Genomic DNA, 24,974 nt, shown 5'->3' on the forward strand with positions numbered 1-24,974 from the left:
ATGCCATATTCATCTCACTGCGTTTTAAACATCACATGCTCTTGTCAGTGTAAAGTTGTAAAACAATCTTACATTAGTGTTTACATGTTCTGGTATTCCTATTATGACTCCCCCACTCTGCCTCTTAGTATAAGACTTGGCATTTCTGGAAGAGACAATTTGTTCCATAAGTTGGTGAGCACAACCACCGACTTTACCTATCTACCTGAACTGTTGAGCTACAAAACGGAATCAAACAGTAAATAATCTTTGTTTTAAAATAAATGGCAAGCAAGGAAATTATGAGAGGGCGGAAAACATTACCAACGCAACAGTGTACCAAGGAAACCAATCACAGCTCACGATTTCAAATCATGTTAAACTTCAGAACGGTGAAATCTACACCGAGTGTGGGCTCTTTTGATGAGAATGTGGCGGCCCTGAAAAGGGCCTTTGTGGAAGAGCAGGACAACCAGACAAGAGCCTGCGGTGGTTTAGCCGCCGAAGCCGTAGAGAGTGCGGCCCTGGCGCTTGAGCGCGTAGACCACGTCCATGGCGGTGACGGTCTTGCGCTTGGCGTGCTCCGTGTAGGTGACGGCGTCGCGAATCACGTTCTCCAGGAACACCTTGAGCACCCCGCGGGTCTCCTCGTAGATGAGGCCGGAGATGCGCTTGACGCCGCCACGGCGAGCCAGGCGCCGGATGGCGGGCTTGGTGATGCCCTGGATGTTGTCGCGCAGCACCTTGCGGTGACGCTTGGCGCCGCCTTTGCCCAGGCCTTTGCCACCCTTGCCGCGGCCAGACATGACGCCTCTGAACGACTACAAGCTCGGAGAGAGAAAACCGCCGTGAACACTCTGGCGCCGACCAGAAGCCTTTATACGCCCTGCGGCGGACCGAAGTGAGAACCGGAGCGCGGGAGGCGGGAAGTCCAGTCACGCCCCCGAGGGGGAGGAGGGAGGAGAAAGCCAGTCCAACTGGAGGCGCGAAAGCAGGGGAGTTGGGCGGGGGAGACGGGAAGGAGAGAGCTTTTTTGTCTCCCTGCCCCGGTGTTTGCCGAGATGGAAGGCTTTACAGAGGCCTCTTTGGACAAAGCAGTAATACTGTGGACAGTACAAAAAGGACACAAGCAATCCAGTACCCGCCGGTATGCCACCACCCCGAGAACGCAGCTGCTAGTTGCTAAGGTGCCTTGGCAAACAGCACCCATTCTAAGAACGCGGCTACGGTGTTCGAAATAGCCTTGGCTGCCTTCTTGACGCTTACATTTTCATCGTGTCCCTTCTCTCAAGGATTTCCTAAGAAGCGGTTTCTGTCCTGTGTCCCCCTTATCATAAATCAGATTTTGAGATTCCTCCTCTTCCTGGCTGATGAAATATCACTTTGAACACGAGGACAGACTCCTAAAATCTACCGTCTTTATCATCGATGTGGCTCACAACAAAAGTCTGGCGAATTTGCCCTAGGAAAACATTTAGAGGTCATGGCTGTTTTCATAAGGTTTTTTGACACATTTTTAGTAAAGCTATAGTATGTCATAAATTGTTCCTATTATCAGGGGAAATAACATTCTGAAGATAGCTCTTCTTTATCCTATGTGCGGCGTGTGTGTGTGTGTGTGTGTGTGTGTGTGTGTGGCGTGTGTGTGGTGTGTGTGTGTGTGTGTGTGTGTGTGTGTGTGTTGTGGGACATTCTAGCAGATTCTAGCAGAGTATTGAACCCATTTTTTAGCACCCATTTTTCCCAGAGCCCAACCATCTTTCAAAAAGTCATTTACTCTTTCTTAGCTTGCCATATAGCACCCTTCTCTTCCACTATAAAGTCCTTAAACTTTTAGACCTGAATAAGTTTATGGGTATCTATTTTTCCTTCATGTGATGACCCAGGCATGTAACACATTTACTTCTTTTTTCTGCTAAAATAGTCTACCATCAGTTTATTTCAGACTATTATTCAACACTTCCTTTCTACTGAAAGGTCATTTTCACAAATAGGGAAGGAACAGTAAAACTTTAAAATTCTAAAACAAGTATAATAATATACAATTGTTTAATCCTTTTTTATTTTTATTTAGTATAATGGTGTAATTAATTGCTAAGAAGAGTAATAAAGAGCTTAAAGTTTTATCTATATTGTGGTTTCAATAGTTACTTCTGCTCGTTCATAGCTTTCATCTTCATAATGTAAATGAAAATAGCATTTGCTCCTTTTAATACTGTAAAGATTAATGAAGATAAATGATTAAACAAGCTTAGTTATTAACTACAATAAAGAGCTAACATGCATCTTGGCACTTGTCCACAAAAACTTTCCTTTAATTATCTATATTTCTACATTCTCAATTGCATTCTTTGTATTCAGTACCTCAAATGAAATACTAATTAAAATATTTTATTTGCTTAAAATTTCTGAATATTCCTTAAATTTCCGTGTTCTTACCTTCTGAACAGCATTTATGACGAATAGCTGAAAAATGAGACAAACGAGTTGTGAAAGAGAAGCTACCAAAGAGCCACATGTCAAAGTTTGAGAATGCAGGTTTACTACAAAAACCATTGTGGCACATCTAAACGAATATTACCATTGGATTTTCAAACACTGACTCACTGACCAGAATTATTGCCAATAAATTTGTAACCAGTGTTTTAGTGCTTTCCAGAAAGGGAAGAGCTCACTAAATGAGCCGGCTGATTATAATTAGGAAATCTGGACAAGATATAAGATGGACTAATCATTCTGGTGAAGGAAATTCCTAAACTACATACAAGACATCCCAATACAAAGTGATAGAACTAAATTGGGAAAAGGGACTTTTGGTACTCATTTAGAGGACACGGCGTGAAAAGCGACAGCTATCTTTTGGTGAAAATATGAGGTGGCTCTGAAAAGAGCCGTTTGGTTCTGGACAACTTGTGGAAAGCTCACTTGGAGCTGGTGTACTTGGTGACGGCCTTGGTGCCCTCGGACACGGCGTGCTTGGCCAGCTCCCCGGGCAGCAGCAGGCGCACGGCCGTCTGGATCTCCCGAGACGTGATGGTCGAGCGCTTGTTGTAGTGCGCCAAGCGCGACGCCTCGCCCGCGATGCGCTCGAAGATGTCGTTCACGAACGAGTTCATGATGCCCATAGCCTTAGACGAGATGCCGGTGTCTGGGTGGACCTGCTTCAGCACCTTGTACACGTACACCGAGTAGCTCTCCTTGCGGCTGCGCTTGCGCTTCTTGCCGTCCTTCTTCTGCGCCTTGGTCACCGCCTTCTTCGACCCCTTCTTGGGCGCAGGAGCGGACTTCGCTGGCTCAGGCATGGTGAGAGATAGCTTGGAACTACCGAACAAAGCCTCCCCGAGGCCCCTCTTTATCTACATGGCTTTATGCAAATTGAGAGTGTCAAGGACCTTCTGTGATTGGTGTGCAGGCCTGTGTGACGCCAAGAGCCCTCCTCGTCCAATGAAAACACACTTCCAGAAGGGCCGCGTTCTATTGGTCTAAATGAACTGTTCGGACAGACCAATCGCAGGGGGGCCTTTTCGCACCCAGCGCGGACTATAAAGGTGCGTTTTCGCTCTCTTGCTCTGTACTGACTTAAAACGGCAGTTGAGACTTCGCTATGTCTGGACGTGGCAAGCAGGGAGGCAAAGCTCGCGCTAAGGCCAAGACCCGCTCTTCCCGTGCTGGTCTCCAGTTCCCCGTCGGCCGGGTTCACCGGCTGCTCCGGAAGGGCAACTATGCCGAGCGCGTCGGCGCCGGCGCCCCGGTGTACTTGGCCGCCGTGCTGGAGTACCTGACGGCCGAGATCCTCGAGCTGGCTGGCAACGCGGCCCGCGACAATAAGAAGACCCGCATCATCCCGCGCCACCTGCAGCTGGCCATCCGCAACGACGAGGAGCTTAACAAGCTGCTGGGCAAAGTCACCATAGCCCAGGGCGGTGTCCTGCCCAACATCCAGGCCGTGCTGCTGCCCAAGAAGACCGAGAGCCACCACAAGGCTAAATAGGGGGCTTTAAGCTTCTCAGACTACAAAGGCTCTTTTCAGAGCCCCTTACAAAGTCGTAAAGAAGAGACACTACTTGTTCGGTACATATTTGCAATCAGGCAAGTTCCCATGTCACTAGAATATTGTTTTGCAGACCTTTCAAATAGCTTTATGTAAACTCTTAGTATTTGTACTTCGCATTTTACTGTCAAATGAGACTTGGCCAAGTGTGAGGCTTGAACTCAGGTCCTTGGCACTGTCCTTCGCAGGCATTTTTTCCTCAATGCTAGCACTCTACCTTGAGGCACAGTGCTATTTCTTTGTGTGTGGTACCGAGAAATCGAACCCAAAGGTTTCATGCATGTTAGGCATGCACTCTAGCACTAACATAACTTCCCAGCTCCTCAAATGAGATTTGTTTGATAATCTGGTTATGTAGGAAAATGCATGGTAGTGAGAGTAGGCCAAGTTTGGCTGTGTGACACTGTCAGACTGGTTTCAAGAGCAATAATGGACGGATACCAGTATAAAAATAGCCAAAGGCTATTTTGAGAAAACAAGCTAAAGACTATCCTGTATTTAAGGAAACAGGATTGTGGTCAAGAAGGCAGCCTGAAAAGTCCTTGAGATTCTCACCTTCAATTAACTAGCCAGAAGTGAAAGTCCCAGCCCTTCTGTAGAAGCTAAAACAGTACTTGGAGATCACACCTACCAAAAAATAGCCCATAAATCTGGGTAGACCGTGCTTTATTGTGCATCTTGAATTGGAACAGTTACACATGTTTTGCCTTTTCAGGAATTTTCTGTACAACTCTTTAGTGTTTTACTAAATCTGAACTTGATGTTCACAAAGCAATTATTTTAATCCAGATACATCGCATCAGGGTATTAACTTGTCCTAAAAGAACACGTTCAGTTAGCTGTACAAGGCCGTGGGCTTGTCTCCACCTTTGCTAAAGTAATGCTTTTAAAGGCCAAGCATTGTAGCTTTGTCATGTAATCTCAACACATGTAAGACAAGCTGGAGGATTCCAAGTTCTAGGCCAACTTGAGCTCCATATAGCAAAGAAAGACCATTTCTCAAAAGAAAAAAATATGAAACAGAAGAAGCACATAAAAGCAAATAATTACACTGATGCAGCAATAAACACAAAAGCATAGAATATTTGGGAATCGACATAATATCTGTGCAAAATGACGTTTTCAAGATTTTAAGAAACGAATTGAGAATCCAGCAGAGAATGTGCACCAAAGAGTGATCTGAGCAAAAGTTCTGATATGAGCAAGGTAAATGAGTTTTGAAATTGGTAATAAGGCAAAGGTTACAAGAGATAGGTCGGAAGGTACTTATAGGTCACTTTGTTTTAAATATTTTTAGTTTTAGATAAGAGGATGGCCATGTATTTTCAGGCCTGGAAGTTTTCATCTCTTGGCCTCATGTCTGGGATTACAGACATGCACTGCCACATTCTGTGGGAAAAAATTCTTTGCATATTAGTGACTTTGACATCTGTATGCCCATCCTGACATATCTTCAGTACTATACATATTCAATATTACAGGCTTATCAGCATTGTTAACAAGGCTGCTTTCTTAAGTTTCCTTGTTTTAATAGTATCACTTTCTATGGGATGAGACAAATGAATATGGAATTTATTCATTTTTGTGTGTTATCTCTATAGCAAAGCTAAAACCTTACATGGGGAGACAAAAGCTCAAAGTTCAGTAAGTTTTTATTGTAGTTCAGCCCATATTTTTGGAGGGAATACCCACATACACATAATTATAATTACTATCCCAGAATAGATGCTTCATGTAATCCCAAGTGGCAAGTTAATTGTATATTCAGAAATATATTGCCTGGGCTGGGAAGGTGGCTTAGTGGTAGAGTGCTTGCCTTGCATCCATAAGGCCCTGGGTTCAATTCCTCAGTACCACATAAGCAGAAAAGGCCAGAAGTGGCACTGTGGCTCAACTGGTAGCATTGTGCTAAAGAGCTGAGGGATAGCGCCCAGGCCCAGAGTTTAGGCCCCACCACGGACAAAAAAAGAACAAAACAAAAAGAAGAAAAGAAATATATTGGCTATATATCTCCTGGAGGTATTTATCCAGCAAGTCAGAGTGCACTATTGATCATTGCAAATCATGAAATTTCTCTGTGAGCTCATGCAGTATTGGCTCTTATTTTCTCAGCATAGAAAGTAGGAATGCACAAAAAACACTGTTCAGTGATGGGCCTGGGTCAGCATATACCACCACATCCATATTCAGTGGCCTTGTGAGGCACTGTTTCCTCCCAAAATAGTGTATTTTCATTTCCAGGAGGTTGCTAATTTCTGAGGGAAATACTCTTTGCTTAAGTACCAAGTTTAACAGCATTAGAACATTTTAATTTTGTGAGCGAATGGGATCCTCTAAATTCCACACATAGTATTTATATTGGTGCTAATTTCTGATATGAGCTCTTGGAAGGCAATAAGCAGGAGCAAATTGTAATGATTACAGTAGTTGTAAGGAAATTACCTAATATCAAGACAAAAAAAAATAGATAATAGACTAGTTACAATAACTAAGTAGTATACATAAAGCCTCAAGTCAAAAATTCAAATTTTTAAAATTTGGGGCATTAAAAATTCTGATCTTTCATGAGGCACTGGTAGCTCAGACCTGTAATGCTAGCTACTGAGGAAGCTATCTGAAGAATGGAGTTCAAAGGCAGCCTGGGCAGAAAAGTTCCCTTGAGATTCTTATCTATAATAAACTACTCAAAAAGGCCGGAAGTGGCACAGGGGCTCAAGTGGTATAGTGCTAGCCTTGAGCACAAAAAGGCTCAGGGACAGTGCCCAGACCCTGATTTCAAGTCTCAGAAATTGGGGGGGGTGGGGGGGTGGGGGGGGGGTGGGGGGGGGAATCCTCTACCTTGTTTCATAAGCTGACAAGTTGAAGAATAAACTCATACACAAATCTTGGCCAACTTGCCAAGAAAAATCTGGAATGCCTTGAAGAATTAAAAGCTTAGAAAAATTATAACTATAATATACTCATAGGTTCACTTATATAGTAGTTTTCTATTATTTGTGTTCACATGCAAAAGAAATACTATTACTACTGCACTACTGAGTACTGTTTATTTCATGAACCTGAATATTAGGAGACTAAGGAACAAAACAAGTGCTGTGATTTTGTAAATTCAAAGGAGATAAAATGGAGTGTTCTTTCATTAAATCAGACAAGGCTTTGGTGGAAACAGTCATTTAGACAAATTAGGCATTTATTTTCCAAAGGGCCGTTATTACAGTCCTTATAAGCCTATGACTTTTGGATGCAGGTATAATGAATTAGTATGTTCTAGCACCCTTCCTTTCACCCTTACAAAACTAGTTTGCATAATAAATCTCAATGGCCTGTCCCTAATTAGCCCAGTCACGAATCAGCTACATAAGCAACATCTTTAAGCTAAGTCTCTCACACCCCACTTAAGATGCACAGCGAAGATTTGAAATCAGGGTGCGTCCGCCCTTGTCAGCAGAACCAGTGCTTAGTACAGTCAACGTGGAACGCTGAGTCCCAATTAATTAGAACAGTGCCTGGTGCTAGAGCAACAGCTCTTTTTAGTTAATGTGGATGGCTCTGAAAAGAGCCTTTGGGTAGATAAATGGGGAAAGAGGATTTAGGCCCTCTCTCCGCGAATGCGGCGCGCTAGTTGGATGTCCTTCGGCATGATGGTGACACGTTTGGCGTGGATGGCGCACAAGTTAGTGTCCTCAAAGAGACCCACCAGGTAGGCCTCGCTTGCCTCCTGCAGCGCCATCACTGCCGAACTCTGGAAACGCAGGTCGGTCTTGAAGTCCTGCGCGATCTCGCGCACCAGCCGCTGGAACGGCAGTTTGCGGATCAGCAGCTCCGTCGACTTCTGGTAGCGCCGGATCTCGCGCAGCGCCACGGTGCCGGGCCGGTAGCGGTGAGGCTTCTTCACGCCGCCGGTGGCCGGAGCGCTCTTGCGAGCGGCCTTGGTGGCCAGCTGCTTGCGGGGCGCCTTGCCGCCGGTGGACTTGCGCGCTGTCTGCTTGGTACGAGCCATGATTTTCTGACTGGAACTAGATAAAAAGGACAAGGCTGGCTGCCGCTTTATAACGAGAACCTGAAGCTGATTGGACGAAAATAGACCAGGCCCACCTAGCTGCAAGCCAATGAAAACTCAAGGAAATTTGTAAGCACTTACATTCGTTGTGGGGAGTTTCACCGATATGTCCTTACGTGTGTGCAATACGCTTGGTCAAATACACCCATCTGTCATGCATTCTATAAAAAAGTATATTGTTCACCAAGTCCTTTTGTTTTGGCCTCAGGCCTATTTTTCTCTCTCGTTACTGTCTTTTTCCCACCCAAGTTAGAGCTGTTTTCCGTGGAAATAAGCGCAATTTTTTTTTCTTACAGGGTATACTGGAACAAAACTAATCCAACAGAACTTTAAGATTCTACTAAATTTACGTGATACGATGTTATTTGGTCTTTGCAGTATCTCAAATTCAGTGTATGGGAGTGTGCACACTAATTCAGTCCATCAACCCTTTATCTAAATTTCTAACACAGTATTCATTTTCAACGAAGACTTGTATGACTTCACGAAGCCACTGATAAATTTCTAAGTAAAGCTAATTTTATGAATCATTACAACCAAGATTGATCAAGCCAGTTTTAAAGTAATTATAATGAACCTAAGGAATTGGACTTCCTGATCTTGTATGGACTGAATAAACTTGGAAAATCAACCAGTTACCAATCAAAGACAGTTACTGACCAATTACAATCTTAATTCGTGTAACCAGCCAGAAATGAGAACTGATAATTGCCCAGGTTGGTCACAAACTTCAAGGTTGTTACTGAAACTTAAGATACACCTTTCACTCTATTTGTTAAAACCAGGGAAATATGCTCATGACCTAAGAGGCAGTCTTAACTATCTCGGAGATAGCCAAAGATGAGGTGAAGAGCTCGGGGAGAGTGCCTAGGCCCGGAGTTGAAGCTACATGATTCACAAAAGTACAAATTAAAACTCGAAATAGAAACAAAGCGCACAGTCCCTTTCTAAAAGTTGTAGGTGGCTCTGAAAAGAGCCTTTGGTTTATCAGGGCTGAAGGACTCTTATTTGCCCTTAGCCTTGTGGTGGCTCTCGGTCTTCTTGGGCAGCAGCACCGCCTGGATGTTGGGCAGGACACCGCCCTGGGCAATGGTGACTTTGCCCAGCAGCTTGTTGAGCTCCTCGTCGTTGCGGATGGCCAGCTGCAGGTGGCGCGGGATGATGCGGGTCTTCTTGTTGTCGCGGGCCGCGTTGCCAGCCAGCTCGAGGATCTCGGCCGTCAGGTACTCCAGCACGGCGGCCAAGTACACCGGGGCGCCGGCGCCGACGCGCTCGGCATAATTCCCCTTGCGAAGCAGCCGGTGAACCCGGCCGACGGGGAACTGGAGACCAGCTCGAGAAGAGCGGGTCTTAGCCTTGGCGCGAGCCTTGCCACCCTGCTTGCCACGTCCAGACATAACGAAGTCTCAACTGCCGTTTTTAGTCAGTACAGAGCAAGAGAGCGAAAACGCACCTTTATAGTCCGCGCTGGGTGCGAAAAGGCCCCCCTGCGATTGGTCTGTCCGAACAGTTCATTTAGACCAATAGAACGCGGCTCTTCGGGAAGCGTGTTTTCATTGGACGAGGAGGGCTCTTGGCGTCACACAGGCCTGCTCACCAACCACAGGAGGTCCTTGACACTCTCAATTTGCATAAAGCCATGTAGATAAAGAGGGGCCTCGGGGAGGCTTTGTTCGGTAGTTCCAAGCTATCTCTCACCATGCCTGAGCCAGCGAAGTCCGCTCCTGCGCCCAAGAAGGGGTCGAAGAAGGCGGTGACCAAGGCGCAGAAGAAGGACGGCAAGAAGCGCAAGCGCAGCCGCAAGGAGAGCTACTCGGTGTACGTGTACAAGGTGCTGAAGCAGGTCCACCCGGACACCGGCATCTCTTCCAAGGCCATGGGCATCATGAACTCGTTCGTGAACGACATCTTCGAGCGCATCGCGGGCGAGGCGTCGCGCTTGGCGCACTACAACAAGCGCTCGACCATCACGTCTCGGGAGATCCAGACGGCCGTGCGCCTGCTGCTGCCCGGGGAGCTGGCCAAGCACGCCGTGTCCGAGGGCACCAAGGCCGTCACCAAGTACACCAGCTCCAAGTGAGCTCTCCACAAGTTGTCCAGAACCAAACGGCTCTTTTCAGAGCCACCCCACATTTCCATCAAAAGCTAGCTGTACTCTTGTATGTCAATTTTGATCCTTGTCCAGTCACAAATCACGTTTTGAAGGGACCAGGTTGCAGTTCTTTATATTTCTAAGGTTGCATTAGGGTTTTTGTGATAGCGAAGTGGGCTGGGAACTGCTATCAAATTACTCGTTTCAAGAACAATCGCTGCAGTTTTGTGCATATTCCTTTCCTACTGTTCCCCTAACACTAAACCAAGTTAATTCACACGTATCCCTGAGAAGAGCCTTCGCCTCCGAGTTACTTATGTTCTCTGAATAGAATCCTAGCGATCTGCTTTGATTCCGCTGTGGCTATCCAGCCTTCAATGGCAGAGCGTGGTACTGTCCTGCATTTCATCTTGCCAGGGTCTGCCGCTAGCGTTTAGTTTCCTCACTCCCTACACTTTTTCTCCTTTGGCTGCACCCGGACATTCCAACAAACCTTAAAAATCAACACATTGTAATGGCCTATTTCAAATAGCGGACCAAATTGAGAACTACTCTGAGGAAGGCCGGCAACGTCCCAGTTGTAGGTCCGCCTTCTTTCTCTTCCAAACCTAGGAGAAGGCGGAAGTCCCAACGCTGCTTACCAGAGAACCCTTGAGGACATGTTGGAGACATTTGGTGCGGGCTGTGCTCTGAATTCCCCCGAAGAGCTAGAGGGGATGCATGCTGCAGCTTAGAGGTATGAGTATTTTACGCAAGAAATCGCTCAAAGCCTCTAATTGGATTACAGAGACACTGGCTTTTGGCCCTAGTTTCATACTGTGTCAGTGTGTTAGTGTGTTGAGAATGTTAGCTTTTTAGAGTACTCCATGAACTACAATACCATCAAGTATTTTTACCTGCTTCTCAAATTAGAGCTCTGTAAGCTGGGGAGGGAGGAGAAGAGCAATTTACCTAGTCACAGGGCAAGGAATAGGGTCAATTATATTTAGGTGACTGAACTACACAGTCCAGTCGCTTAGCAGCTGAACTGTTTTATTTTAGGTCATAATCCTCACAAGAGAAAAGAGGGCTTTTGCTTTTATCATTCTTGCATAGTATCACTTACTCAAACTTACCCAGTGTACATGATCTGGTGTTGTACCTGACACTTGATCCAGATAGGACAGCTCTTAGCTCTGCTATCTTTTGGCAGGCCACAGAACTGGTTCTGCATGTTTTCTTTGTAAAAATGTGAAAATCTTGAGGATTGCAATTACATATTTAAAGAGAATTCAGGAGCAATCATTAAGTATTTATTGCCTTCGGGGGGGGAGGGGCAGGGGTCGATCATGGGGCCTGAACTCTCAGCTCTTCAGCTCAAGGCTAGCGCTCTACCACTTGAACCACGGCGCCACTTCCAGCTTTTTTCGCTTATGTGATGCCAGAATCGAACACAGGGCCTTATGCGTGCAAGGCAAGCACTCTACCACTGAGCCACCTTCCCAGCCTGGCAGTACTTTTTACATTAAGACACATACAAAAACTTCTTTATAATTTATTGTTTATCCATGTGCAAGATAATGCCCTAGAAAGATCTTTTAATTGATTAGATTTAGTTTCCACTGCCGTCTTACTTGTGAAATTATAACCATAATCTTAAATTACTATTATATCTATTTTGCAGATCCAAAAGTAAAGGTAAGTAAATTGCCAGATGTTGCACAGTTAATATAAATATATTCACAGATTCTAGCTTTAGTAACTACATTTTAATAACAATACAGTAGTTATCTTTTCTTCATTAAGTAGCTGTACAAAGAGATGTCACTTCCATAAGTAAGGTTATGAATACAATGCATTTTATTCACTGTCACCCATCCATCATTCGCCCCCATTTTCCCCCTGCCAGCCCCTACCATCAAGTTATGTCCTTCAATTTTATGTAATGTAGCCTGTGCCCATCTTCTCAGGCTTGTAACCATTGCATGCTATAGAAAAGAAAAACTCAGTTATAGAAAGCAAGATGCAGGATAATGAGCAGTAGAGTTGTGCACATATGTGAATAAATGTGAAATAGCTCTGGAAGGATACTAGATAAACTGTTAGCTATAGTTGTCTCCAAAGAAAGGAAGTTACGTAACAGGTAGATGAAGGATCTTTTCCTTATAGTCCTTTTCTGATGTCAGAATTGTATGTACATATTATTGCCTGTGAAAGTCCCAAAAGCCAAGCCGTGAGATCTGAAAAGGTTGGTAATTTGGAAGGCCTTTCCCCAACATACACTCAGAACACCGAGTTTCCTGGGAAGGTCAATCAGTCCTGGCTTGATAGGAATTCAGATTTCTATCCTGGGTGTAGGCTAATTGGACCCCAAGCCTTCTGGGAGCTTGGGGATAGCCTAAAGCCCATGCAAATTGTAAGCCATTTACTGCTTACCTCTACTTCCTAAGATAAGGTAGTCATTTATCACTTGAATAAGATTGTGTCACATGCTTGATGTTTTTGACTACAAGGATATTGAATAACATTGTATCACATGATCAGTGCTTATGACTTAAAGACTATTATGACCTTACTTTCCGCACTGTACTCTACTCAATAAATACCTTGTGGAAAGGACCTTGGGCACCTGGAGCTGGTGTTTAGTGTCCCAAACTCCAGTCCACAGTCATGACATACATACCGTCCAGTAGACTCTTCCTCTTATGTAGCATTCATTGGGGTAAGTTTTCACCATATGAATTTGGGGAGGTATATACAAACCACAGCAAGTGCAAATCTTACTTTCTCCCTTAGCTCTGCCTGTCTTCAACAGTGTCCTTGAGCCTCAGTTTTTGTAAACAGTAGAAATGAGATAATTCAGGCAGGGACTTTGTAAGAATGATTTTATCTGAGTAGTATATTCACAATACCCAAACTTACAAGAAATAGTGGATCTATAAATTATTGTATTGTGGGAGATGCGACTAACTGTGACTAACCACAGGTTACTCAGCAATTGCTTTGATTGCACCAAGCATAGGAGCTAAGGGGCACAGAAGAATGTAGGAGGCAGAGTGAGTACACAATAGCATTGTAGGCAAAGAAAGGAATATCACAGTCAAAGAATCAAAAATGGTGCAATAAGGCTAGTAATTAGTACCTGTAATCCCAGTTATTCAGGATGCAAAGATCAGGAAAATTGCAATTTCAGCCTAGAAGTTAGTAAGACTCCATCTTAACAAGTTCATATCTGTGATCTCAATTATACAATAAGCCATAGACAGAAGGTAAAAACAAGATGCCCAACCAGTTAGAAAAGTTCCCCCAGAAAACCCACATGAAGCATTCAGGGTCAGTTTTACCAAAGTTGTTCAGACCTCAGGATACAACTATGTGCAAAACTGCCCTTAGCATTTCAGGACTTTCAGCCTCTCTGAGCTTGCCCTGTAAAATATGTCAGTTTTGGACCGGGAAGGCAAAGCAGGGAGAGAAGCATACACATTTGCAAGATTCCCCACTAGGTGGCAGTACAATTTTATTTAAAACGATTTGGAAATAACGTAGTTAACAAGGTCTCACCTAAGGCATGGTATTTGTCACAAGGAAAACTTGTGAGAAGAGTGAGAACACTGGCCCCATGGTGTAATGGTTAGCACTCTGGACTTTGAATCCAGCGATCCGAGTTCAAATCTCGGTGGGACCTCTTCAGCTTTTCATTTTCCTGGTTGTCTTTTAAAATCTTGTGTACCTTCCTATAATCCATGCCAGTAAATAGGAATGCTCCAATAAGAGCAAATCTGTATGCTAAAATGCTGTAGCTCTCCTCTCATACATACATTCACATAAACTGTGATGTGATAAATACCAGGTCTGTGGGCAATAAATTTGGAGTCATTTTGCTCTTCCTGGGGGCCCATTGCTTCCAAGAATGCTCTTAACAAGGCAGGATTTACCCATATATGAAGGGCATACTGGAGTACCAGTCCTTGAATAGGCCATCTCATCCTATCATAGCTACACATTCCTTAGGCTCTTTGTTGTTGTTGTTGTTATTGTTATAAAGGTGGTTATAAAGGGGTTATGTTACACAAGTCAGGTAATGAGTACATTTCTTTTTGAACAATGTCACCCATTCCCTCCCTCTCTCCCAGTCTTAGGCTCTTTCTTAGCTTTTGGTAAGCTTGTGAAAGCCTCTGCTCTTGGACTAAGTTCCTATTTGTGGTTCATTGTTGAAAACAACCCATGAGAATATTAACCCTACAGATTCCAGTCCAAGTCCTTACCCTTTGCCTGAGATATGTTTTTTTACATTTGAATCATAGCCTACACAAATCCAACCTCACTTGTTACCATACCTGACTAACATTAGCCCAAGATAGTTACTAGTAATGTGTAAAATTCTGCTTATGCATTTCATTCCTCGGGTCTCATTTTCTACCTCCAAAACATTTTGTCCTCCATTCCATCTTCATGAGATCTACATCCCTAGTGATTCCTGGAATATTTTCTTAGATCTGAAGACCTTCTCACTGTGGCCTTCACTTGGCTACCTATGTTCAGTAGAACCCCATCTGCATTTCCTCAACACCCTAAAAATCTTCCAATACTACCTCATATTTTATTTGATTTTTAAATCAGGTTCCTCTAGAGGAGAGACCACACTACTTTGTCTTATTCACCTTTCAGTCCCCAGTCTTACCACACTTTGTTTATATTGGATCAAAAGTATTTACTGGATCCATAACTTTTATGGATCCTAGATGAAGTGAAGAGTTTATGCTTGTGTTTGATTAGAAATCTTTCTGTGTAGCAAATTCTGGAGCCTGAGCTGTGAGACCAGGAGAGTTAAGAGTTTGGAAGGCTGCCTCAATAGCACTCAGAAGGCTAAGGGCTGGACCCTGAAAGGTTAAACAGTTAAGGCAAGAAAGTTTAACTTATGACCCTAAGTGCACTTAAGTTAGAGCTGCTTGGACACTAAAAGCTTAAGACCTTGGAGATAAGATGAATGTCTGTGTTACTGTTGGAGTGTTTATTGTTCCCTTCTGCTTCCTAATGATAAGGAGTCAATTATCACTGTATCTACAAACTATACCTCCTGTTAATGGTTGTAACCACAAAATAGATTGATAGCCGAGCCACCACCACCCCACCTCGGCAATTTAAGAAAAAAAAAAGCTTATTAATGGGAACTCAGAACTTCAGAAGCCCATGAGCTCTGGACCCCCTAATGCCTTCTTTCCTATCTTCTCTTTTCTCAGTTCTTCAACCCAGTATTCTCCCGTTGTGCTGTTCCTGGTTGTGTTTAGCAACCAGTGGCACCCAGTATGGGGCTCCAACAACCAGTGAACTGAAATATTTGGAAAAGTCAACTGAAGAACACAGCCTGGAAGGAACACACCAGGACCACACTTCAAGACCATCAGGATAACAATGGGGCAAACTAAAAGCAAAAGGGCTAAGAATTTTGAGCTGATAAAGATGCTGCTGGCAGTGTCAGGAGTAAAAGTAAAGAGAAGAGATTTTGAGGATCTAGCCTGTTATATGGAGAAATATTGTTGCCTGTTGTCTCAACAGGGAATGCTGCAAACGCAGCAGTGGAAGGAGGTGGTCAGGGCCTTTGAAAGAGCTGGCAGCCAGGGGAAAATCCCATGTAAAATTTGGGTTTTATGCCATTTAATTACAGTGGTGGTGCAGCCTTCTCAAACTCCTCCACCATCAGAGTGTGGGTCTGTTTGGGAAGCTCCCGTGTAGAACCAGGATAAGGATGGAGACTCTCGGTCTTGTGACAAAGAACATTAAAAATGTGAAGCCTGGGAGAGTGAGGAGGAGTCTGCCTGCAGGTATGAGGAGTTTAACCATTCTCAGGCCTCTCAGTCCCCTCCTTTGCTGTTGTCTGTTCCTCCCGTCTTGGGTCAGATGAGTTCCCTTGCTCAAAAGACAAAGGGAATTGAAGGCTTGTATTGATGTGCCTTCTGTGGTGCCAGAGGCGGTTCCCATGCTGAGTATGCTACACTGCCTTAGAACACACTTTGGGAGCTGAGACAAGCTATCTCCACCTATGGAGCTACCTCCCCTTACACTATGGGCATCCTATGGGAGTGGTAGAGGCTAAACCTGATTCCCCAGGACTGGGAAAGCTTGGCTAAAATCTGCTTGGAGCCTAGTCAGTATTTGCAATTAATTGTTAAAAGCTATCCTCTTTCAAAAGCACCTCTTTATTTTACTGACAAACAAAAAGAGGAAGGCATATTGTTCCACTAATAAACTCCCCTTAGGAGTCTGCCCAGCAGAATGAACTAATAGCAGTCATCCAGCTGCTCAAGGGTTTCTTTAATCTTACTAGAACTCATTCCCAAGTGCCCAGACTTTGTCCCAGGGCAATGAGTTTGTTGATCATAGGTGTTCCCTCTACTATTAAAAGGGACAATGCCCCTGCCTATACTAGCAATAAGTTGTAAACTTTCTTAAATAAATGGTTCATCAAACGTTTTACAGGAATCCCATGTAATCCTCAAGGACAAGCCATTGTGGAATGAAATAACCAGGTCACTGGACACCCAAAAAACAAAAAGTAATGGCATTATATACCCTTAATTTTGACAATGTGACTTTTCCATCCAATACTTCAGCAGCAGATAAACATCAGAAGGATCTGGGGAAAAAAAATGCAGTCCTCATGTCAGCTTATATGATGGAGGGATGACAATAACTGGAAATCCGGAACTGTCAAAGTACAGGGCCATGGTTGTGCTTGTGTCTCCACAGATTATGCAGACGTCTGGCTACCAGGCCAAAAACTAAAACTCAGGAATGAAGAAAAGATCATCCAACATCAAGGAACCTCTGGAGGAATCCTTGAAGAAGATGAAGGTGACTGAAGGCCCTGGACGAACAGCACAACAGAACAGGGACCATTCCCACCTGGGGTCAGATGAAGAAGCTTTCTCAAGAAGGCAAAGGATGTCTAAAGGAAGCCTGGCACCAGTGGCACACACCTGTAATCCTAGCTACTCAGGAGGCTGAGATCTGAGGATTGTGGTTCAAAGCCGGCCCGGGCAGAAAAGTCCCCATGAGACGCGTCTCCAATAAACTACTCAAAAAAGCTGGAAGTGGCACTGTGGCTTAAGTGGTACAGCAATAGTCTTATACACAAAGAGGCTCAGGGACAGTGCCCAATCCCTGAGGAGTTCAAGCCCTTGGACCGGCAAAAAGAGATGTTTAAAGGACAATAGACAAAAAATTAATGCAGTGGGCTGGGAAGGTGGCTCAGTGGTAGAGTGCTTGCCTTGCATGCATGAGGCCCTGGGTTCAATTCCTCAGCACCACATAAACAGAAAAAGCCAGAAGTGGCGCTGTGACTCAAGTGGTAGAGCGCTTGCCTTGAGCTGAAGAGCTGAGAGACAGCGCCTAGGCCCAGAGTTCAGGTCCACGACGGGCAAAAAAAAAAAGAAAAAAAAGAATGCAGTATCTTTGTTTTGTAATGATGATGGCACCTTGTAGTTCCTCCTACACACTGCAAGCCTCTGCTTGGGGGATTCCAATTATGGGTAAACCATTGTACTTAAATTGTACTGTGATAGGTAACAATTCAAAAGTAGGACCTGTTCCATGGGTATAAAGACTGAGTTGAAATATTTGGTCAAAAAAGTCTTGAGGGAGCCGGGCGCTGGTGGCTCACGCCTGTAATCCTAGCTACTCAGGAGGCTGAGATCTGAGGATGGCGGTTCAAAGCCAGCCCGGGCAGGAGAGACCGTGAGACTCCTATCTCCAATAAACCACCAGAAAACCGGAAGTGGCGCTGTAGCTCAAGTGGTAGAGCGCTTGCCTTGAGCTGAAGAGCTGAGGGACAGCACCCAAGCCCAGAGTTCAAGCCCCACAACCGACCAAAAAAAAAAAAAAAAAAGTCTTGAGGGGCCCTTGATAAACATGATCAGTCTAATATCCAGTTCGGTATTCTCCACCGAGAATGAAGGAGAATATAATTGGTCTAAAAGACAGAAAAGTTACTCTAAAGACAATGTTCTTTCTTATGGGGGGAAAAATGTCACACTGCATTGGGCCCCTGAGTCCGAATTTACCAGTTCTTCAAACATGATTTCAGTTGGCCATTAATAATACCATACAGGCCTCTGACACTGAGCTGTGAGGCCTGAAAGGATTCAAGAGCTTGGAATGTCATTCAAGAGCTTGAAATGTCATCTTGAAATGCCCTTGGAATGCTGAGGGCTGAGCCCAAGTAAGGTCAAATGGTTGAGGCTAACATAAAAGTTACTACACTGTACACTTAAAGCCTTGGAGATAAGATGGATGTCTGTTTTATGGAAGGAATTTTTTTGCTCCCTAACAAAGGAGTCAATTATCATGGGTCTTAAACACCAGGCCTGGGTACTGTCCCTGAGCTCTTCAGTTCAAGTATAGTGTGCTAGCACTTGAGCCACAGTGCCACTTCCAGTTTTCTGTGAGATCAGTCTCACAGACTCTCTTGCCTTTGAACCTCAATCCTCAGATCTCAGTCTCCTGAGTAGCTAGGATTACAAGCATGAGCCCCTGGCAGCTGGCAAAAAGTCGGTTATTTCTAGGTATACAAATTATACCTTATGAATGTCTAACCACAAGATACCCTATTGTCTCCATTTATCTGTAGTTGCCCCTCCCCCTGTTCTAAACTCAGTAAAAACTCTTGTTAAGGAGATCTTGGGACCTGGTAGCAGGAATCACATCAGGTCACCTGGTTCCCCAAAACCTCAGTTTTCCAGCCCGGTTTCCCCTTGTCCCAGTCACAGCAACACTTCTTTTGTATCAAGAAAAACCCTTCTTTACAATATATCCCATCACAAAATTTAGTCAGACTTGCTGTCCGTAGGGAAGGGTACAAAAACCTAACCCAGTGTGAAATTAGCAAGATGAAATCTTGGAGAATGAGTTAACTATGGACCTTGTACATTATAAATGTTTATGTTTCCTGTTGTGTGAACAATCTTAGTAACTGTTCTGAAACAAGACGATTTGTTACTACTTAATCAGCTGGTTTTTCTTTGTAACAAATGTTCCACCTATAATTTTGGAAGAAATCAGGAAATAAAGATGTTAACTTTTACAAAATCAAGCTGCCATAGATTATTTGCTAGTGAAAAATCATTTAGGATGTGAACAATTTGAAGGATTGTGTTGTTTTAATACAACTAACAATTCTCAAAACATTCAGAACCAATCAGAGCAGCTCAAAACGGAATTGAGCAAGTCAAAAATTACTAATGACTCGGTCCCTCTAGGATGGCTGTCTTGGCTGTGGCCCTTTTTGGGTCGAATAGCTTCTGTCTCAGGGGTCCTCCTATTGGCTCCCTGTCTCTTCCAGGGTTTGTCCCTTTTCATTCATCGTTTATTAGCCCAAGCAGGAGTGAGAGCCGTGCTGTCTCAAATAACAATGTAAATTCTGGAGCCGAGCTGTAAGACCAGGAAAGGGTTGAGAAATTCGAAGGCCACCTTGACACAGAAGGCCAAGAGCTGGGCCCTGGAAAGGGGATGCGGCTGACCGCACCCACAAAGTCCCTCTCCGAAGCCGAGTGGGAGTGGGCCTCAAAAGTGAGGCGGGGTTGGGAACTTTGGACCTTTAGGAATCTCTCCCCACACTTCCTCAGGATGAAAGGGAGAGGCCAGGGGTGGACCGGTGGCAGGGAGGCCCCATTCCCCACCTCCTGGCCCCTCCGTCGGGCTGTCAGGTCTTCGGGGGTCCCCGAACCCCGTGGTCCAAGCATACGTGTTTCTGTATTGCGTAAACACTGTCTTTCCTGTGGCTTCAATTTAAAAAAACAAAAATCTCTATGTGTCCTCCAAAGCTCCTGGCGCCCAGAAGTTGATTTCTTGTAACAACAAAAAGATCCGATGACGAACAAGAGTGAAAAGCCCCTTGCCTCCCGCGGGTCCCTCACCTGTTAGAGGTAACAGCCCGCATCTCACAGGGCTGCTGAAAGCCATCACGACCCCCGGCTAGCCGTGGCCGCCCGCTTTGGTTTAGAATTCTCTTTCCCAGTGAAAAAACAGAGGCCCGGAGGCTGTGGGGGGGAGGGGGGATAGGAGGGGGAAGGTATGGGGCACGAAGGTGTGTGGCACTAAGTTCTTGAACCGCGAGAGCAATGTGGGGGTGGAAGGAGGGGTCCTCACTTTTCTAAATTAGCAGTTGTTGAACGAGGTTAGATACAGGCAGCCAGACTTACTCCTAGAGAGGAAAAGGAGAATGCTTGGCGTGTTGACCTTGCAGACAATCAACTTGGGAAAGTTTGAAAGAAGATGTTCGCTACAAAGTTTATATTGAAGGCAAGATATTAGCCAGTGGCCCCATGGTGTAATGGTCAGCACTCTGGACTCTGAATCCAGTGATCCGAGTTCAAGTCTCGGTGGGACCTGTGGTTGTTCTTTTCAGGATTCAATTTTCAGTCAGGAGAAATTATTTGGAGACATGGGAGCCAGATAGGAAGTAGAGAATGAAAGATATCTCATTCACTAAGTGATCAATTTCCAACTAAACGTTTGTTTTTTTATGTTATATAAGTACCACAAATCACATCCTTACTTGTAGTTGTTTACATACCACTATAAAGTTTAAAGATACCTTAAACCCAAAGAAAAGCATTGAAAATACAGAAGGTACTGGTAATGATGACTAAATTCTTAAAACATTTTTCTGTTTCAGAGCGGTCACAGCCTTCAAGCATAAACATGAAAATTCCATGGCAAATATATAATAGAAGTTTTTCTCTTCAGAAGAGAAAAGAAAGGATTCCCAAACACTATTCAGTTCAGGTGTGGGCCTGAGTGCTGTCCCTGAGCTCTTTTTGCTCAAGGCTAGCACTCTACCACTTTGAGCTACCACTCTACCACTGGTTTTGGAGATGAGTCTCACAGGGACTTTTATGCCAGGATCCTCAGATCTCAGCCTCCAGATTAGTTATGATTACAGGTGTGAGCCCTGGGTGCCCGGCTATTTTTCAGTTTTTAAATAAAGCTATGGATTCTACTTCACATCAAATTGTTAGTCTTTAGGCTCCTGTGAACACAACTCATTGAGAGTTTAAATCTTCCACCGTTTAGATTTTGCTGTATGTTGGCAATTACATTTTGGAGAAATGACTAACATTTGTGAAAAATTATTTTTAGAAGACTATTTTTTTTTAAGTAAGAGCACAGAAAATGTATGATTCACTCTTTCTTTTTTTTTGGGGGGGGGTCCAGTTGTGGGGCCTGAACTCTGGACGTGGGCGCTATCCCTCAGCTCATCAGCTCATGGGCTACTTCCGGCTTTTTTCTTATGTAGTGCTGAGGAATCAAACCCAGGGCATGCAAGGCAAGTGCTCTACCACTGAGCCACCTTCCCAGCCCCAGAAAATGTATGATTCATAAAGATGCTAAGAGATTAAATTCGCTTAAAGACAGTTCCTGATTAAAACGCTGAAGTAATAAGAAAAAGCACTCCCATCATATCATGAGGACTGAGGAAAGACTGAGAAGTAGTAGAAAATGAGAATGAGTTTGGGCAGATGAGAAGTTCACTATGCCTGGGCTTGGAAGACAATTGTAAGAACGGAGTGAACATGCAGTATAATAGTGTAAAAAGCAATGCAAGATGCTTCCTCCTATTTACCAGCTAAGAGCCATCCTATTCTTCATTATCTATTCATGATCATGGATCTTTTTTAATTTTTTTTGTCAATCGCTTTAATGGCTTATAAATTCAGTATTGCCCTTAATATATGGGTATTAAAATTAACCTGTTTAAGTGGGAGGAACCCTTGCAAACTGTCCTTCTGAGTTCTTTAACATGACACTGCTTTGTTTATTTTCTTCCTAGCATAATAAATTGCTCAGGGTTGACTTATCTCTACTGGCCCAGCCTTCAAGTAATTTAGTTAGACATGCTGATTCCTTTTAGTGGGGGAAATAGCATGTAGAGGCCAATATCTGTGAGAAGGGAGAAAGAGGGAAGTCTTAAGGTTGATTCTAGGATATCTATTTCTTGGTCTCTTTAATGAACAGACAAGGAAGTGTATGTGCATGCATAAGCATGCACATGTGGATACTTAATGCAGTGTGTGTACATTTACACATTTCTATATACTTGTTTAAACATTTTAGAACTCGTGAGTTCACACCCAAACCTTATACCCCTTCACTGGTTTCAGAATCACTTTGCCCACCTATTACCAAGAAAGAATTAAAGACTTAGGTTGCTATTCTCAACCAAGTTCCATCCTACCACTTGCCATGAGTTCAGTCAGATGCTCTACTCACTAGTCATGAGGGAGGGTAGCCTAAAGGAACATGGAGCATGGTAAATAGCTACCAGGAACTCAAGCTTAAAGTTTGTTCATCTACTTCCCTTAAAATAAGGGATCCACATCATTTCAGGAAATGAAGATGGACAGACTAGGGGAAATGAGGTATGGAAAGCTTACAGCAAACACAGGAGATACCCTGTCGTGTACTATTAATCTTAAAGTCATTTTAAGGGAAATGAAAACGGATAGACTAGGGGAAAATGAGGCGTGGTAAAGGCAACTCAGAAACATGTGATTTAGAAGCACAGAAGCACTGTCTTTGCTTCAAAGAATTAACATTTATCTGACAGGATGTGTGCCTTCCTGAGAAAAAGCTTCCTCAAAATTTAAGCAAGCTTCTACTCAAATGCAGACAACAGGGCACCTTCTTATCTCAAGGATAAGGATCTGTTTTATGGCATGATGCATTCTTACCTGGAAGAAATGCCGCCCAAACACCCAGGAACTCAGAATATAACACCAGGAGTGATAAGAGCAAAAGTAAAAACCTATCTGCTCTAAAGTCAGACCCCCTGCCTTTACCATATAAATATCCCTAACAGCAAAGGGCTGTGTATCTCTTTCTATCTTCCTGTAAGAGCACCCACACTCCCAATGTGCCTCTGCCCTTCTGGTTGTCTGTCTGCTGTTTGTCTGTCTGCTTGCCTGCTCACATATTTATTCAATAAAGCTCTGCTGAGTTTTCTTACTATCATGACTTATCCAGAAATACTTATTCTGTGATCAGAGTCAAGGACCCTAAGTGAAGAGTTCCTACATTGAAAGGGAAAGTTCACTAACCCTCACTTGCGTCCAGTGACAGTCATGTTCTTTACCTTTGCAGGAAGTCATGATATGGAACAGAATTGAATTCTTTTGCTTCTGTTTTCAATCCTAGGTTTGGTTGATTGGATAGTTTCTTTCAAAGATGAACATTTGCATGTTTTCAAAAGATATACCAAAACAATGTGCTCAGAAAACTATTGTTCCCATATCCATTTTACTCCTTTCCTCTGAAAACACTGCCACCTTGTAAGGCAAACTGTTTTAAGGTTTTTTGCTTTATCCTTGCCACAATTTCTTTTCAGAAAGAAAAACAGATGAGTGCATGCTTTTCTGATTTCCTTTTTTTTTTTTTCACTTGATATTACCTTCTGGAAATTTTGTACCTATATAATATTTCACCTTTGAGCTTATGTCACAGTTTATTCAAGCACTCTCATAGTTATGGGCATTTACAGTTAGTTTAAACACTGTTAGGAGGTGAGCAAATAAGTTGTAAACCATTATTGATTTCAAGGATCTCCTTCTATTGTCTAGCCTCAGTTCCTCCTGGTGCAGGAAACTTACTGTCTCCCATGAGCCCCTTTCCCTTGGAAAAGAAGGATATCTATGGGAACAAAAATGTGAAATCAGAAATGTCCTTGCTAAAAAAGCAAAAATCGCTCCCTCTCTCAAGCTTCCCAGGCTGGCAGTTTTGCTGTTTACCACAAACTTTGTTGAAGGCCACTGACAACTTTGAGGCTTATCACTAGCTGTGCTAAGTTGCTGTGTTAGTCAGGAGCTTATATAAAAATCATTTCTGTAAGCTGGTCACAGGTAGCTACTTAGGAGGCTGAGATCTGAGGATTGCAGTTTAAAGCCAGCGTGGGCAGAAAGTCTGTGAAACTCTTACCTCCAATTAGAAAACTGGAAGTATGCTGTGGCTAAAGTGGTAGAGTGCTTGCCCAGGCACAGAGTTCAAGCCCCACAACTAACCAAAAAGAAAAAAAAATCATTTCTGTAAAGAAAATTTCAGTGCACCCCCAACCATGGGAATGAGGTTCTAATTTTTTGAGAACCATGCGAACAAGTTTCTAATGTTTTGAGATTTAAAATATACTACCCCTTCCCAAGGTTATGTTTTGACTTCTGTAAGTCAAGGATATATTTTGACTTTTTGTAATAATGTCAATAGCATTGATAGTATCGATCATGCTAAGTCAACATTATGTTTTGCCTATGCTCTTGTCACTCAAGGCTATGTTTTGCTTCTGTAACCCTGCTTGCTTGCTTTGGTAAACATTACTTATGTGAAATCCCTTCCTATAAAAATCCCTCATGAAAAGCAAATGGGGCTGTTCTCCAGCTCGGCGTGCTGGGGACAGACACCACATGGCTCAGTGAAAAGCTTCTAGCCAGCCTGAGTACTGGTGACTCCTTTCACTGATTGTGGGTTCAAGTCCCATAGGCTCCGGGAGCTGGGATACTACAGTACAATGAGCATTCTGGCTATATTTTCCCCTGATCCCTTTTTTATTTTCAACTAACAGTTTTCTCTCCATTTTTTTTTTTTTTTGGCAAGTACATCAATAAGAGTTCTGTTTATGTGTTTGTTTTCTGAGTTTGTCTGTGAAATTGTAATGCAAAGTTTTATTTAATATATTCCAATGGTTTCTACTATTTGTTTGATTTTTCTTATGACATTCCCAGGAATCTAGTTTGTGTAAATAGGGAGGAAAGAAGATACAAAAGGTGCCT

General features: G+C 43.6%; 6 protein-coding genes and 2 non-coding genes across 9 annotated transcripts; 4 read left to right on the forward strand and 4 right to left on the reverse strand.

The window, feature by feature from the left end:
• Positions 1 to 317: 317 nt before the first annotated feature.
• On the reverse strand, positions 318 to 1,400 carry LOC138828345 (histone H4). Its single transcript, XM_070024385.1, has one exon. It carries the CDS (start codon positions 783 to 785, stop codon positions 474 to 476), a length of 312 nt encoding a protein of 103 aa, XP_069880486.1. The 5' UTR covers positions 786 to 1,400; the 3' UTR covers positions 318 to 473.
• On the reverse strand, positions 1,394 to 3,770 carry LOC138828339 (histone H2B type 1-C/E/F/G/I-like). 2 transcript variants are annotated; one of them, XM_070024380.1, is made up of 3 exons: positions 2,905 to 3,770; positions 2,419 to 2,445; positions 1,394 to 1,441 (listed from the first exon to the last, which is right to left on the reverse strand). In XM_070024380.1, exons 1-2 carry the CDS (start codon positions 3,279 to 3,281, stop codon positions 2,433 to 2,435), a joined length of 390 nt encoding a protein of 129 aa, XP_069880481.1. In that variant the 5' UTR covers positions 3,282 to 3,770; the 3' UTR covers positions 1,394 to 1,441; positions 2,419 to 2,432. The 2 variants fall into 2 exon arrangements, with proteins under 2 accessions (XP_069880481.1, XP_069880480.1); XM_070024379.1 differs by lacking the exon at positions 1,394 to 1,441 and adding an exon at positions 2,119 to 2,194.
• On the forward strand, positions 3,486 to 4,057 carry LOC138828340 (histone H2A type 1-H). The gene has a single exon (XM_070024381.1). The coding sequence runs from the start codon at positions 3,584 to 3,586 to the stop codon at positions 3,968 to 3,970; it is 387 nt and encodes a 128-aa protein (XP_069880482.1). The 5' UTR covers positions 3,486 to 3,583; the 3' UTR covers positions 3,971 to 4,057.
• Positions 4,058 to 7,327: 3,270 nt separating this feature from the next.
• H3c10 (H3 clustered histone 10) lies at positions 7,328 to 8,323 on the reverse strand. Its single transcript, XM_070024372.1, has one exon. It carries the CDS (start codon positions 8,028 to 8,030, stop codon positions 7,620 to 7,622), a length of 411 nt encoding a protein of 136 aa, XP_069880473.1. The 5' UTR covers positions 8,031 to 8,323; the 3' UTR covers positions 7,328 to 7,619.
• Positions 8,324 to 9,013: 690 nt separating this feature from the next.
• Positions 9,014 to 9,605, reverse strand: LOC138828337 (histone H2A type 1). Its single transcript, XM_070024375.1, has one exon. It carries the CDS (start codon positions 9,485 to 9,487, stop codon positions 9,095 to 9,097), a length of 393 nt encoding a protein of 130 aa, XP_069880476.1. The 5' UTR covers positions 9,488 to 9,605; the 3' UTR covers positions 9,014 to 9,094.
• On the forward strand, positions 9,187 to 10,266 carry LOC138828343 (histone H2B type 1-C/E/F/G/I). The gene has a single exon (XM_070024384.1). It carries the CDS (start codon positions 9,790 to 9,792, stop codon positions 10,168 to 10,170), a length of 381 nt encoding a protein of 126 aa, XP_069880485.1. The 5' UTR covers positions 9,187 to 9,789; the 3' UTR covers positions 10,171 to 10,266.
• A 3,508-nt stretch (positions 10,267 to 13,774) lies between these two features.
• Trnaq-uug (transfer RNA glutamine (anticodon UUG)) lies at positions 13,775 to 13,846 on the forward strand. Its single transcript has one exon. It is a non-coding gene; the product is annotated as a tRNA-Gln (tRNA).
• A 6,628-nt stretch (positions 13,847 to 20,474) lies between these two features.
• On the forward strand, positions 20,475 to 20,546 carry Trnaq-cug (transfer RNA glutamine (anticodon CUG)). The gene has a single exon. It is a non-coding gene; the product is annotated as a tRNA-Gln (tRNA).
• The last annotated feature ends 4,428 nt before the right edge of the window (positions 20,547 to 24,974 follow it).

This window comes from Dipodomys merriami, unplaced genomic scaffold (assembly GCF_024711535.1).
Source record: "Dipodomys merriami isolate MVZ:Mamm:240054 unplaced genomic scaffold, mDipMer1.0.p SCAF_16, whole genome shotgun sequence".
Lineage (NCBI taxonomy): Eukaryota > Metazoa > Chordata > Mammalia > Rodentia > Heteromyidae > Dipodomys > Dipodomys merriami.

What these genes read in the sequence shown, in the direction of transcription:
- LOC138828345 (XM_070024385.1), bottom strand. Translation starts at nt 785, where the DNA reads ATGTCTGGCCGCGGCAAGGGTGGCAAAGGCCTGGGCAAAGGCGGCGCC.
- LOC138828339 (XM_070024380.1), bottom strand. Translation starts at nt 3,281, where the DNA reads ATGCCTGAGCCAGCGAAGTCCGCTCCTGCGCCCAAGAAGGGGTCGAAG.
- LOC138828340 (XM_070024381.1), top strand. Translation starts at nt 3,584, where the DNA reads ATGTCTGGACGTGGCAAGCAGGGAGGCAAAGCTCGCGCTAAGGCCAAG.
- H3c10 (XM_070024372.1), bottom strand. Translation starts at nt 8,030, where the DNA reads ATGGCTCGTACCAAGCAGACAGCGCGCAAGTCCACCGGCGGCAAGGCG.
- LOC138828337 (XM_070024375.1), bottom strand. Translation starts at nt 9,487, where the DNA reads ATGTCTGGACGTGGCAAGCAGGGTGGCAAGGCTCGCGCCAAGGCTAAG.
- LOC138828343 (XM_070024384.1), top strand. Translation starts at nt 9,790, where the DNA reads ATGCCTGAGCCAGCGAAGTCCGCTCCTGCGCCCAAGAAGGGGTCGAAG.